Source organism: Arvicanthis niloticus, chromosome 15 (genome assembly GCF_011762505.2).
Source record: "Arvicanthis niloticus isolate mArvNil1 chromosome 15, mArvNil1.pat.X, whole genome shotgun sequence".
Classification (NCBI taxonomy): Eukaryota; Metazoa; Chordata; class Mammalia; order Rodentia; family Muridae; genus Arvicanthis; species Arvicanthis niloticus.
This window is the reverse complement of record NC_047672.1, coordinates 70,948,492-70,962,033: the sequence shown is the minus strand read 5'-3', so window position 1 is coordinate 70,962,033 and position 13,542 is coordinate 70,948,492. Positions and strand designations below refer to the sequence as shown.

Genomic DNA, 13,542 nt, shown 5'->3' with positions numbered 1-13,542 from the left:
CTGAAAAAACCTGTAGGTGTACAGTAGTAAATGATGCTTCAGATTGACAGTAAGGTTATTATCAAATTCGTAAAGAAATAATTATAAAAGAAGTAAATAAAAATTTGTAACCTCATTTTTATATTAATAAAGATAAAAATCCCTTTATAAACTTTGTACAAATTAAACTGGTTCTTTATTATTAAAATTGTATTCAGATGTGCAGCTTTAGAAAATGTTGAGAATATGTATAATTCTCAACTGCGCTCTAGTAACATTAGAACGTGAAGTATGGATCCAGTTCATCATCACCGTCGTCATCATCTTACTTTCTAGATGGTCACGGAAAACTGAATGTGAATACTGAACCACCAACTACCTAGTCAGCTCTTACTCTTATGTATTTTTCTCTTAAAGACACCAATGATTGACTGATCATGGTGTCTTCTGTAATTCTAGCATGGAATTGTCAAGGACAGGGGTCAAGAATTCAAGGTCAGCCTTGGCTGTGTAGTGAATCAAGGCTAGCCTGGTACATGAGAACCAGTCTACAAACAAACAGATACTTTATTTAATGTGTGTCAACTGATTTCCTTAGTAGCACCTGCAATTCCTGCCTAAGCATAAATTACCTGATGTTTTCTCTGAAGGCACACCACAGTGTACATGCAGTTGCAACATTATACAACACTGAAACCTTGTACTTGGATTTTTTACACAACGGAATTGACAAGCACACACACACACAAATATGACAAAATGACACTAAGTAGTTGGTGTAAAGGACAGTTGTTGATAGCAGTAAGTACTGAGACAGCATGCTGCTCTGTGGAGCCTCCGTTGGGAATATGTTAGGTGATCTTACAAACTTGTGGGCTTTTGGTTTTGTTTCTTGTTGGCACTTTGTGCATGTCAAATGAGGTAAAACCACAGAGAATATATATTTTAGAGTATAAGAAATAGTGAATGAATTCGCAATTAAAGAATTTGAAAACATGAGGATCAACTGTATAAAAAAAAAATACTGTTCTTATATTGTTAATGCAGAGCCTTTCTCCTTTGTTTTGTATCTTTGTGTAGTTTCTAACCTGAAATGGGCAGAACATGTGAAGGGTTCAAGTGCTAATTGCATCTTGATTCAGGGTACACTTTTGCTTTAGACATGTCAGAACTCAGATTTACGGTGTCCTTTGCTTGTTTTATATGCAGAAAGTTTTTACCCTTCAGGGCCACGGTCACCGAGTGAGACCAAAGGTCTACTGCACAATCGCTTGCTTAATTGAACAATAGTCTAACCGTCTTTTAAACCCTTGTGTCATCTCTCAGCTCTTGGTTCCTGGGGATTTTAGTCTAAGCTAGTCCAGTTCTTAACTTAGGATACTTTATTTTCCCATAGTTTTATTCACCCCACTAGGTTTTACCTTCCACTCTTCAGTGATAGCAGAAATTGATTCAGTTCATGACAACTGTTTTTCACAGCCCTGATCCTGAGCATAGTATCTTAAGTTCTGAGGCGATGAGATGACATTATGCTCTGGTCAGCAGTTGGCAGTCGAGAGATGTCCATCCTCTTGGGGGTTCTGCTGTAATGACCCTCTGTGCTAGTGTCTGCTGAGAAGTTTGCACCCCTGTCTTGTCCTCAGTGGCACCTCCAACATCACATCTGGTGTGCCTTTGGGCCCAGCACTCTTCCCTTAACCTCACTACTTTCTTACTGGTCTAATACCGACAGTCTCCTAAATCATCTAGGGCCCAGGCTGTATGCTCATATTGCTTGGTGTATGACATCTTTGATTGGAAGTTGACTGCCCATAATAAATAGGCTTTGCATGTTACACATATCTGTAAACATTTCTTTTGGGAAATAATAAAGTTTATTTGAATGCTGTAATGTTTTTTATTTATAACAAATCTTTAATGTATCTTTTTAGTTAATAGGTTACTTCAGGGGTTTGGTTTAAATTGAAACCCTTATATAAGTTGGTTCCCTCTTTGCTATTTTGGATTTAAACAATATATTTAGAATTCTAATACTGCTTTTAATATATTGCAGGGCTTAAGGAATAAACCAAAGAAAACAGCACATGTGAAGCCAGACCTCATCGATGTTGATCTTGTGAGAGGTAAGTCCTGGATAAGTGACTGTGTAATGCAGGTAGATACACAGTGGTCCTGAAGAGACAGTTCAGAATAGTGTAGCTATGCATCTATGCAGAAATAAAGGCAATTCTAGTGTACATGAGGACAGGAATAGCACACATGAGAAAAATAGAAACACCAACTTGATTTTCCTTCCTTGAGATATAATTTCAAGGAATATTGTAAAGGAATAATAGTTACTGTTTGCATAGCAAACTGTAAGGACTTAGTATTTAAGTTAAATTACAGCTGGGCAGTTGGCTATGACCCTAGCATACAAAACAAACAAGTAAGGAATGAGTGAATGAATGAGTGAGTGAGTGAGTGAGTGAGTGAGTGAATGAAAGATACAATAAAAAAATGGGATCGCATCTGGTAACCTTGTCTGATGTAGAACTAAACTGTAGATCATGCTGGCTTTAAAGTCCCCACCTCTGCCTCTTGAGTGCTGGAAGTAAAGATACATGTGTACATGTGGCTGCTGGAGGTTAACCTCTGCTGTCTTCCTAGACCATCACTTACTGAGGCAGTGTCTCTTCCTTAGCCTAGAGCAGTGGTTCTCAACCTTCCTAATGCTGTCTGCGGCCCTTTAATACAGTTCCCCATGTTAAAGTGACCCCCGACCATAAAATTATTTTCATTGCTACTTCATAACTGTAGTTTTTCTACTACCCAGTGTAGCTGCTGTATAATTTCACGACTCCAAAGGGGACATGGCCTACAAGTTGATATCTGCTGACCTAGAACTTGCTGATTGGTCCTGGCTTTACTCAGTGGGCACACCCCCTTTACTAAGTATAATTCCTAATGAATTAAAATAAGTCCTATTTTAATGAAATATGTAGAGGAAACCCTGTTACTTCAACTATTAATCTTTTTTAAAGTATATTTTTAGTATGATATCTGAATGAATAAGATTGCTTTTGAAAATGACCACTATCCCATAGTAGATATTTCTAAGTCATAGAATAGAATAAAATTATATGCCATTTCTTGTTTTTCAAACATTGAATTTATTCTGTAGGAAGTTAAAGATTAGTAAGTGGAGTCTGCCATTATAGTTTACTTTTTTTCCTCAGGGTCTGCATTTGCTAAGGCAAAGCCTGAAAGTCCTTGGACTTCTCTGACTAGAAAAGGGATTGTTCGAGTTGTATTTTTTTCCTTTTTTCTTCCGCTGGTGGTTACAAGTAACATCGAAGGTCATCTTCTCCTGGCTTCTTGTTCTCTATCTTCTTCAAGGTATAATTAATGGAAATATATGTGCTTTTAACTTTGAAGATGATATATTTTAATGATTATTAAGGCTTTGTTCCAAACATGTACTGTTACTGTACATGAAGTAGCTATTTGCTATGTTACATATAAACTATTTAGATATTAAAAATGTTTGAAGGCAGTAGATAATGGGGCTTGAGTTAGATTCCTGGGGCCAGTATGGTGGCATGGCAGAGGGAAAACTAATAACCCAGAGTTGTTCTCTGACCCCATATGGAGGGGGAGGTAGAGTAAAAGGCAGACAGAGACTTTTGCATCCATCATGCATAGATACAGACCTGTCTTCCTCGTGTACCGTGTGCCGACGTTGAGCTACAGATTTCGTTTCCTAAGTTAAGATTATCATGGAGGGCATTATGCCTGGCACATCCTTTTATATATTTATTATTAATACCACTCTGCAAGTTAATTTTTCCTGCATAAATACGGCTTATTTTCTGTCTCTACCAGTATGATTGGATCCATGCTTATTTTATATTAAAACTTTTGTTTATATCAGCCACTCTTAAGTGCTTTTTCAGACTCCTATTTAGAATCTACAGCAACTTAGCAGAGTTAGTGCATCTGCCTGTATGGACATGGCACTTGAAAAACCTGAGTCTCTCTGACCTTACTTCTGCCATAAACATGTAGTCACCAAAAGTTCAAGGCTAAGCACTCAGACTTTATAGCCACAGATCTGTTGTCTGACCTCCCCAGCAGTCTTTTTGTTAACATGTATTCTCTATAATTCTAAAATTTCATCAAGTACTGTCTAGTCCTTACAATTTTTAAAAAAATTATTAATGTATGTGTATGGATGCTTTGCTTGCATGCATGTGCACTACATGTTTACCTGGTTCTGCAGAGGTCAGAAGAGGGTGTTGCATGTCCTAGACCTGGAGATGGCTGTAAGTGTCCATGTGGGTGCTAGGACTTGAGCCTTCAGCTTGATTGAAGCACATCTAGTGGATTATGAGTGCAGCTCTCATTCTAGGAAGGGCAAGGATTGCCAGGAGTTAGGATACCCTGGGCTACTTAACAAGAATTGGTCTCAATAATAACAATAAGAAAGAAAAGGGGCAATTTTTGACTTTTTTTTTTTAACCCATGTAAGTATCTTAAAACAAAAACTCATGCCTAGAGTTACTAATATTGTGGCAGACTACAATTACATCTTTGCCTGAAGTAGAAGAAATAAACCTGTTTCAGGACATAAGCTTGTAAAGGTTTTATATCCAGAAAGTTTAAGGAATGTAGTCAGGAAAAAGCTTTCTTCTGTGTATTGTTCTGATTAAGTGATAAGTGGTCAGTGAGTTTCTTGGGAAATAGGTACAAGCCTATTTATGTTCAAAATGTTAAATAACGGGTTGGAGACGTTGCTTGGGTTGTAGGAAGCCAGCTAGCTCTGGGGTAGGGTTAGGTTTAGTGTTTTAGGGTTAGGGTTAGTGTAGTTTGGGTGGTTAGGGTTAGGGTTGTTAGGGTTAGGGTGGTTAGGGTAGTTAGGATGGTTAGGGTGACGGTTGTTAGGGTTAGGGTGGTTAGGGGGGTTAGGGTGAGGGTTGTTAGGGTTAGGGTGGTTAAGGTTAGGGTGTTTAGGGTGAGGGTTGTTAAGGTGGTTAGGGTTAGGGTGGTTAGGGTAGTTAGGGTGGTTAGGATGAGGGTTGTTAGGGTTAGGGTGGTCAGGGTAGTTAGGGTGGTTAGGGTTAGGGTTTTTAGGTTTAGGGGTTAGGGGTCAGGAGTTAGGAGGCTGGAGACTTGGAAGTTCAAGGTCATCTTGCTTAGTTTCTGGCTGGGCTGAGATACATGAGGTCCTGTCCCTGGCTGCAAAAACTTGAGTACAATCAAGCATTTTGTAGCCTTACTAAACATTTTTAAAAGACTTACTTGTTCTTTATAACAGAATAAATATTCTTGAAATTAGTATGATTTTTTTCTTATTGTGACCTAACCAAAAATGACCTTAGATTTGAATTCATAATCTTCATTACAAAGCTGAGTATTTGTATTTTAGTGTTGTGTTGTTCCAGTAGTATACTACTAAATACCGTGGTTAGGCAGTGGGCAATAATAAAAGAGTCTAAAGAGCTTATTGGGAGTATAGTAATAATGGTGGTGCTTTGTGAGAGACGATATCTCAGTGTTCTCCTGGCCTACCTGGAACTCACTATGTAGACCAGCTTGTCCTTTAACTCAAATCAGCTGCCTATGGCCTCTTGAGGTGGGATTAAAGGTGTGACCCACCATGCCTGGCAACATGGATAAACATTTTAAGTTTAGGAAAAGAATTTAGTAAGAAATACCTAAGAACAATTTTGAAAGTTTTGACTACTACAGATGTATAATTAAGTGTCTGTTCTCTCTCCATTTGTAGTTGCTGCGATAGTGTTATTCTGCTCTGCTCCTAGCCCACATAGCATACCTCTGACTGAAGTGATTGGGCCAGTCTGGCTGATGCTGCTTTTGGGAACCGTGCATTGCCAGATTGTTTCAACAAGAACGCCCAAACCTCCGCTAAGCACAGGCGGGAAAAGAAGAAGGTACTGCTTGTCAAACAGTAGAGCCATCTGTTATTCGAATATGGGATTTTTAAAAAATTGACCTTTATTATTTTATTTGTGTGTGTGTGTGTGTGTGTGTGTGTGTGTGTGTGTGTGTGTGTCTGTCTGTGTGTGTGTCTGTGTGCCTGCCTATGTATGCAGATGGCCACAGAGACCAGGAAGGCATCAGATCCCTGGAGGTGGAGTTGCATGTGGTTATGAACTGCTGGGTATGGGTGCTGGGAACTGAACTTAGGTCCTTTTTAAGAGCAGCTAGTGCTTCTAACCCTGAACCATCTCTACAGCCCTTGGGATTGTTCTTAAGTGCTCTTAACTTCATAGAGTATAATGTTATTTTACAAAGTAGCTCTTTCAGATAAGACTGTAAACTCCAGAACCAGTCATCAGGTTTCTGTATCCGTTTATGGCCCACTTCAGTGCCGCATGTCTGTGAGGTTTGTTCTTGCTGTAGTAACTTTTATTTATTTTTTTTCATTTCTAACCATCAGTACAAATACTGGAAATAGATGTTAGATGGAATAAACTGAGTTCTAGTACTTAGAAAGACCCTGTGTTTCTAAGATTCTTTGGCAAAACTACAGCCAAGAAAAAAAGGCTGTTTATGAACTGTTAGTGGGAGCTGTGTAATAATAATGCCTGCTAATGAGTAAACCTAGCACGTCTCCTCACTTGCTCCCGTGCACAAAGCACTTCTGTTTTAAGATGCTTTGGAACAATATTTCTTTTGGATATTATTGCTAAGACGTTGTGGTATTTATAGTTTGAGACAGTTGAGATTTAAGTCCCATCTCAATTTTGAAAGGCAACACCAACATTAGGTAAATAATCTTGCTTATTTAGGTTATAATTCTCTCCAATCTAAAGCTTCCTTTATCTACAGAGAAGTAATATTCACATAAGGAAGGAATGGTATCTTTCCAGCATGATCCATATAATTGTGTGTGCATTGACTGCCAGTGTGTATCTGAGCAAGGAACAATATCCTTGTATTTATACAAATTGCACTTGAATATGCACCATAATACCTGCTTCACGTCTGTCCTGCTTCACGTCTGTCTAGTACATTTGAACTTCATTGTTTATTAATAAGCTCCTGAGTCCTGTACATATTTTGAATGTGAATGGTTGTTAAAATTTTAAACTACTTTCCACTCTTAATGTTTTCTGATTAAGGAAATTAAGAAAAGCAGCCCATTTGGAAGTCCATAGGGAAGGAGACGGTTCTAGTACCACAGATAACACACAGGAGGGAGCAGTGCAGAGCCACGCTGCAGGCGCCTCTTACAGTGTTGGCACTGTCTTCAGAAATCTTTGGCATGCTGCTTTCTTCTTATCAGGGTTTGTATTTACTTAAGGTTTTATATAACATAAAGATGCCTTTTCTGATATTTGTCTAGATAATGAATATTAATGACTTCCAATATTACAGCCTCATTCATTTTATTTCAATAATCAGAGTGTTAGAGTTTAAGGAGAAAAAGCATGAAGTTTATTTGGGATTATGTGTAAATGCATTTGTCTGCACAGGAATGAGAATATAGAAGCAAAGTAGTGAAGATTTCTCGATTTTTTTTTTTAATTTTTCTTTTATTATTTTACTCTGTTAATTTATTAGTTCATTGTTTTATCATTATTATAGATCAGAATTTTCTTTAGTACAGCTTGTCACTTGTATTGCCTTTTACATCTACTTCAGTTTTCTAAAGTTATTTGCAATCAGCGCTGTGGTGAGTTCAGTGAATAAACTATGTGCTACAGTCTCAAGTTCTTCATTTGCTCTTGGGGGTTGTATTGTTTGTACCACCAATAAATAGTGACCAGATAGGAGAGGATATTTATCTCAGATTAAACCTAGCTCAGTATTATATTATTAAGACTTAGTTCAATTAAGAGTTAGTGATACCGATTTAAATAATCAAGAAAGAGATACTGCAAATAACTTTTCTTTTTTTTAAAGTAACTCTTCTGTTACTTTGCAGACATCACTAGCTTTTGCTACCTCCCAAGTTCTTCATCCATCCATTTGTGCCCTTATGATAAAGTTTACTGTGCATTAAGCAAATGTATCCTGTGTTTATTTTTACTGTTTATAATTTTAGATGTGATTTTTTCAAAACCATTATGATAGTCAGCACCTAATCCAATTGTCTGTTTTCTCCTTAAAGATAATGTATTTTTATTTCTACTTTTAACTTGGACTCTATTCTGTTTGAGAGGGTGTGTGTGTGTGTACAGAATTTTCTTTTATAAGATGCAAAAGCTTAATCATTGCAAAATCTGTTTCTTAAATATTTCCCAAGACTCTCAGATGAGCAGTTTAAATAGTAAAGGAGATACATTTAGCTTTCAGGGAGCCATTTGGTTGGTTTGATTTCTATACCTGATACTGTTATGTTATGGATAACATTTAGATTGGTTACTTTAATTTACTTGTTTTTTCTACTCAAATAAGACCCAGACTTCAGTTTTCCTTTTCTTGGTCCATAGCATGAAAATGGCCGGGACTGCTAGTCATTACTTCTGTAGTGTCCAGCTCCCTTGTGGCTGACTGTTTAATTATAACAACTGATAAGTAACTTAAAACATGAACCAGTTTCAGTGGTTTTCTTTAAGCTTTGGTTTGCCAGCATATGAATGGAAACTATGTCAAATATTTGGTACAAACAGATCCTAGGAGAAATGTTAATTTTAGAAGCTGTGTTGCTGAATTCTGAAATCTCAGTACCCTGTCTTTTAGAGCTTTTGTAAGTGTAAGGCTAAGCAGCTGAAATAGCAACTGACTCAGTGCTTTCTGGTGGTAAGTGGAAACGGTCAGCAGTTTCTATTTAGGCATCTGAGTTAGTGATGGAGAGCAGGCAAAGGAAGCACAGTGCATACGTGTGTGAGTGACAGGTATGGCTTCTAGAGGTTAGAATGAAAACTGATTTTAAGTCTTACTATTTCTAAATACCTTTAATTCTTAAATAACAGCTTAAACTCAACAAATGCCAATTAAAAATGTAGAAACGAACTCAGATTCCTAAGTTTAGTACTTTAATGCATTAAATTGTGTGTTTATTGGAAATATAGCTTTCACTGAAAAGATTAGGAAACATTAGATTTTGAGTTGTATTTCTTCAACTCTATACCTACTTCAGAATTCAGAAACATCCTGAATTTTTTATAGCCTTTAAGAGCTAACCATCGTGTTACTAAAAAGTAAGCCAATGAATAGGAATTACGCTCTTGAGTAGAGAACTTTATATAAATAAATTTGGTGAATTAAAAACAGTTACCAGAATGAAACAGACCACACGTTAGTTAATATGCTGGATTGACCTGCATTTAGGGGTTGTGCACTTGCCTAGAGCATGGGCAAAGACCTGGATTGGATATCTTGCATTGCAGGAGTGAGTGTGCATGTGGAGATTTGCACCTTTATTTAGTTTACAACACTAAAGTGAAAATTAAAGGTTTAATACATTGATATTATTTACAGAATCAAATATATTACGTAAGTTCAAAAAATTTCAATACAAGTACTAAGAATTGGCCTTTTCTGAATATACTTGAAGTAGTTGAGTCATTTACACTATAAGCCAGGTGCTCAGCTGTCTTCTGCAGACAATAATAGGAGAAGTTTACTTGTCAGTGTACCCTGGCATTTTAAGACTATTGATGAGGGTAACCTAAATACTCAAACTTGTTAAAACACTATATTCTAAACTAAGACCCATCTCATGAGCAAGTTCTTTAAAAGTTGTACTAACTTTTGGGCTAAAGTTTTCAGTATGAAAATTGTAATACTTCAACAATTCACGTATAGTATAATCACTTTTTTCTCAAAGGAAGTAAGAATAATAAACTAGTGTATTTTTAAGGTTCTTTTCCCTTGAGTAGCTTTGACGGAGGACTTTTACATCTTGAGTACCAGTCAGAATGCATTGGAGAAAATTCTGCAAATGTCTCTCCACCCAAAAATTAAAGAGGCAGAACTGTGATTGTTGGCTATAAAAGTGAGATTTTTATATCTGTAGGTTTTTTTTTCTATTTAAAATCCAATTCATAAAATAACTGATTTTTTTCTTAATAAACACCATATTTATTAAGTAAGTACTTGTCAGACTAGGCATTATGCTACTTGTCTACAACAAAACATGAAGCTAACCTAGAAGCGATGAGTTGCATATAATCCACCAAAACAGTACTGTAAATATAAAGAGAATGTCCAAGGGTGGAGGTGGATGCGGTAGTGCCTTCAGGAGGGATGCGTCCTTATTTCAGGGGGACCTTCAAAGTGAGTTTTGTTGTTGTTTGTTTGTTTCCAGGTTTTCAAGGCAGGGTTTCTGTGTGTAGCACTGCTTGTCTTAGGACTTACTCTGTAGACCAGGCTGGCCTTGAACCCAGAGATCCACTTGAACTCAGAGATCCTCCTGAGTGCTGGAATTAAAGGCATATGCCACCACTACCCAGCTTAAGGTGAGTTTTTAACAAGTAATTGGATACAATAAGTTCTTGAAAAATGGATAAGGCCATTTCTTTTAAGTTGTTTCAAGAATCAGTATATAGAAACACACTAAATTAAAGTTTCTGGGTGGCAGAGGAAACTGGCACCAGAGCAGACAGACAGACCACTGATATGGGGAATACCTGTAATAGCTAAATCTCACAGAGGGGTTGATGTAAGTAAAGATTTACAAAAGTAAACACCAAAGGCATAAAACTGCCAGTCAGTAAATCCTATGAAATGATCACTCAGTTCTCAAAAGAAACCAAATAACCAATAATTTCTATTTTTTAAGTTTGGCATCCTTAGCAACTAGGGAAAGACAAATTAAAACCCCTGGAGTTCCCATCTCACCTACTCAGAAAGGCCATCATCAAGAAAACAGACCACAACAAATGCTTCCTAGTCTAGTGAATGAGGAGACCTCATCCACTGTTGGTGAGAGTGCTAGCTAGCATAGCCTCTATGGAAGTCAGTGTGGAGGCTCCCTGCAATTCAAAGCAGAACTACTGTGTGATCCAACTCTACCACTCCTGGCTATGTTTCCAAAGATGCAATATTGTCTCACACAGGACTTGCACATTCACGCCTATAGCTGCATTATTCATGATAGCAGAAGGGGAACTGTAGCAGGAGCTAAGGTGGGAGGAGTAAGGAAAGGAAGAGGAGGATTAAGAAGAGGAAGAGGAGGAGCTAGGGAGAGCGGAAATGTAGGAGGATGGAGAGCCTTACCGGTATGGAGAGCAGTCACGGGTAACAACTTTTATTTAGATTAGCTAATTGGAAAACAACTCTCTTTGTATGGGCATATTGTTATTGAGCATTACCAAACATATAAAGCCTTTGATTAATCTTTAAGCATTAGAGTCTCATTTGTACCAAGCCTACATGGTTGTTGGGATGGTCTAGGCAATGCCCAGCCTTGTGGAGACAGTATGGAAGATTGGCAGAGCCATCTCCCACACTGGCGTCTTGTGGGTGTCAGGGCTGGTGTCTCTGGCTGGCCATTTCTAGCTGCAGCGCCGCACGGGGCCTCTGGTCACAACATGGTGGCTGAGCCAGGCAGAGCTTCAGCAGCGTAGATAGTTGGCTTACTGGTGGCCGTTTTAAAATAATGACTACATCAGAGAACCAGCTACAGTGTATGTCGGCAGAAGAATGGATTGTGGCAATGTAACATAGATCCATTTATTTGGCTCTTAAGAAAAAAAATGAAATTATGAAATTTGGAGAAAAGCAGATGGAAAAATCAAAGGATTATATTGCGTGAGATGACCCAGTCTCAGAAGATAAAATTTGCATATTCTGTCTCATGAGGATTCTGATTTTTGAAGTTTATATGAGCATAAATAAGAGATTAGAAAGTGCATGTAGACGATGAAATAAGGTAGGGACCACAGAGAACAAGAAGCACTGAGAAGTGGGGCAAGGATGAAAGGTTACACGCACGCACACATTCACTCTCGGTCTGAATCGTTGTTTGTTCTACATGGTTATTTTCCACACTCATGTTTGAGCTGGCATTCTGCTTCAAGTTGGCACCTTCCTGTGTTTACCCAGGGCTTTCTGTTTTGCTGTTACTTTAAGATATATTTTGCTGACTCAGCTGACCTAAATTTTGTCGGTGGAGTTCATGGAGCACCATTGAGTAGTTTCCTTGTCTTCCTAACAAGTTCTGGCTCTTACTGGAGCACTAACTTATCTCTGACATACCAGAATATTCCAGCTTCAGCTTGTACATCGGCTCCAGCCCTCAGATCGGACACTTCTTCAAGGACAATTGTTACGTGCAGTTTTAAAAACATGCTACCACCTTTGCCCAGGACCCTGCTCCCTTTTGTTCCACCAAGCTCAGCTCCAGGATAGCTGCCACCAACCCTAACTTGGTTTCCTTTTCTACCCACCTTTGCTCCTAGAGGGGTCACCCTGAGACTCTTGAATCCACAGATAAAAGACACATACACAGCTATCTCCCGCTTTCTAGGTGTGCCCTTACCAATTTATTATCTCCATCTGTCTTCCACATCCTTGGCCTCCCAGAGTGGAGGCCCTAGCTCTCCCCAAGGCCTTACATGATCATTATGTCCCTTTTCCTCCAAGGCATGGCAGAAAAGCCTCTCTCCTTCCTTGTGTCTGCCTTTTTCTCCTGGAACCCTGAAGTCCCACCTGAACCTTCCACTCAGCAGTTGGCTCCCACCTTGTTTATTGACAAATCAAGAACCAATCAGGGAACCAGACCTTAGTATCAGAACCTCCCATTAGAGAGAATGGTGTTTAGAAACCAAAATCTGGGTGCAAGATCTGGGTGTTCAGCATGGATCAAATACTTTAGGATGTATTATTTAACTCTGTACCTACCTAGATAAAGTATATTTATTGTGTATGTCTTCAGCTTGTATTTCTTCCTTGTGCTTACTACTTTTAAGATATTCTGTTTTCTCATGTGCTTACATTGCTTTTCTATCTGATTCATGTATCTGCTTTCTAGATGTCTTTTACTTACTTATCTTCCCATTAGCTTCTTGATCCAGTCTTATTTTCCATCAGCCTTCATGAATTCCTCTCCAGCATACTATGAATTTGTTTAATTTCAACGTAATTCACTTTTTAGAATCTGTTTCTGCATATTATGTAGTGTAAAAGACAAATACAGGGAATTGTTGATACCATAATATTCTTCCCTAGGTGAAAACAAGGCACTTTTTGCTCTTCCTTGATTTTCCGTTTTTCCCCATTCCCTTTTCTCTGTAGCACATTTTCTTGTTATCTTTGATTATCTTTAATCTGAGGCCGATGCTCTCTTGGATTTTTCGTCACTGGGGATCACAAGGAAAGCATTAGGAGACTGGGCTTCCAAGTCTTGTTACTCTTGGGATATGCGCTCTGAATATAATGTATTAGAAATGTATGGCGTGAGAGGGGATGTTAGTTCTGCAGATAAGCAGGAAGGAGAGGGGCTTCTTTGTATAAGACAAAAACTTCCTGTGTTTTGACAAAATCCTAATGGACAGTTTCTGAAAAGAGAAGGCAATTGGAAGAATTGTGGATAGAATAAATCACCTCATGTTTAAGGACAAATTTGTATTGTAATTGGTTTCAAACTGGCTGTGTTATTTCACCTGT

General features: G+C 38.2%; 1 protein-coding gene across 1 annotated transcript in view; it reads left to right on the top strand.

Annotated features, from left to right (window-relative positions):
- Phtf2 (putative homeodomain transcription factor 2) overlaps nucleotides 1–13,542 on the top strand; it is a 110,887-nt gene that overhangs the window by 61,865 nt on the left and 35,480 nt on the right. Inside the window, 5 exon segments of the mRNA XM_034519109.2 lie at nucleotides 2,033–2,102; nucleotides 3,198–3,271; nucleotides 3,273–3,357; nucleotides 5,747–5,912; nucleotides 7,107–7,271. Of these exon segments, the coding sequence (XP_034375000.1) occupies nucleotides 2,033–2,102; nucleotides 3,198–3,271; nucleotides 3,273–3,357; nucleotides 5,747–5,912; nucleotides 7,107–7,271 (560 nt within the window).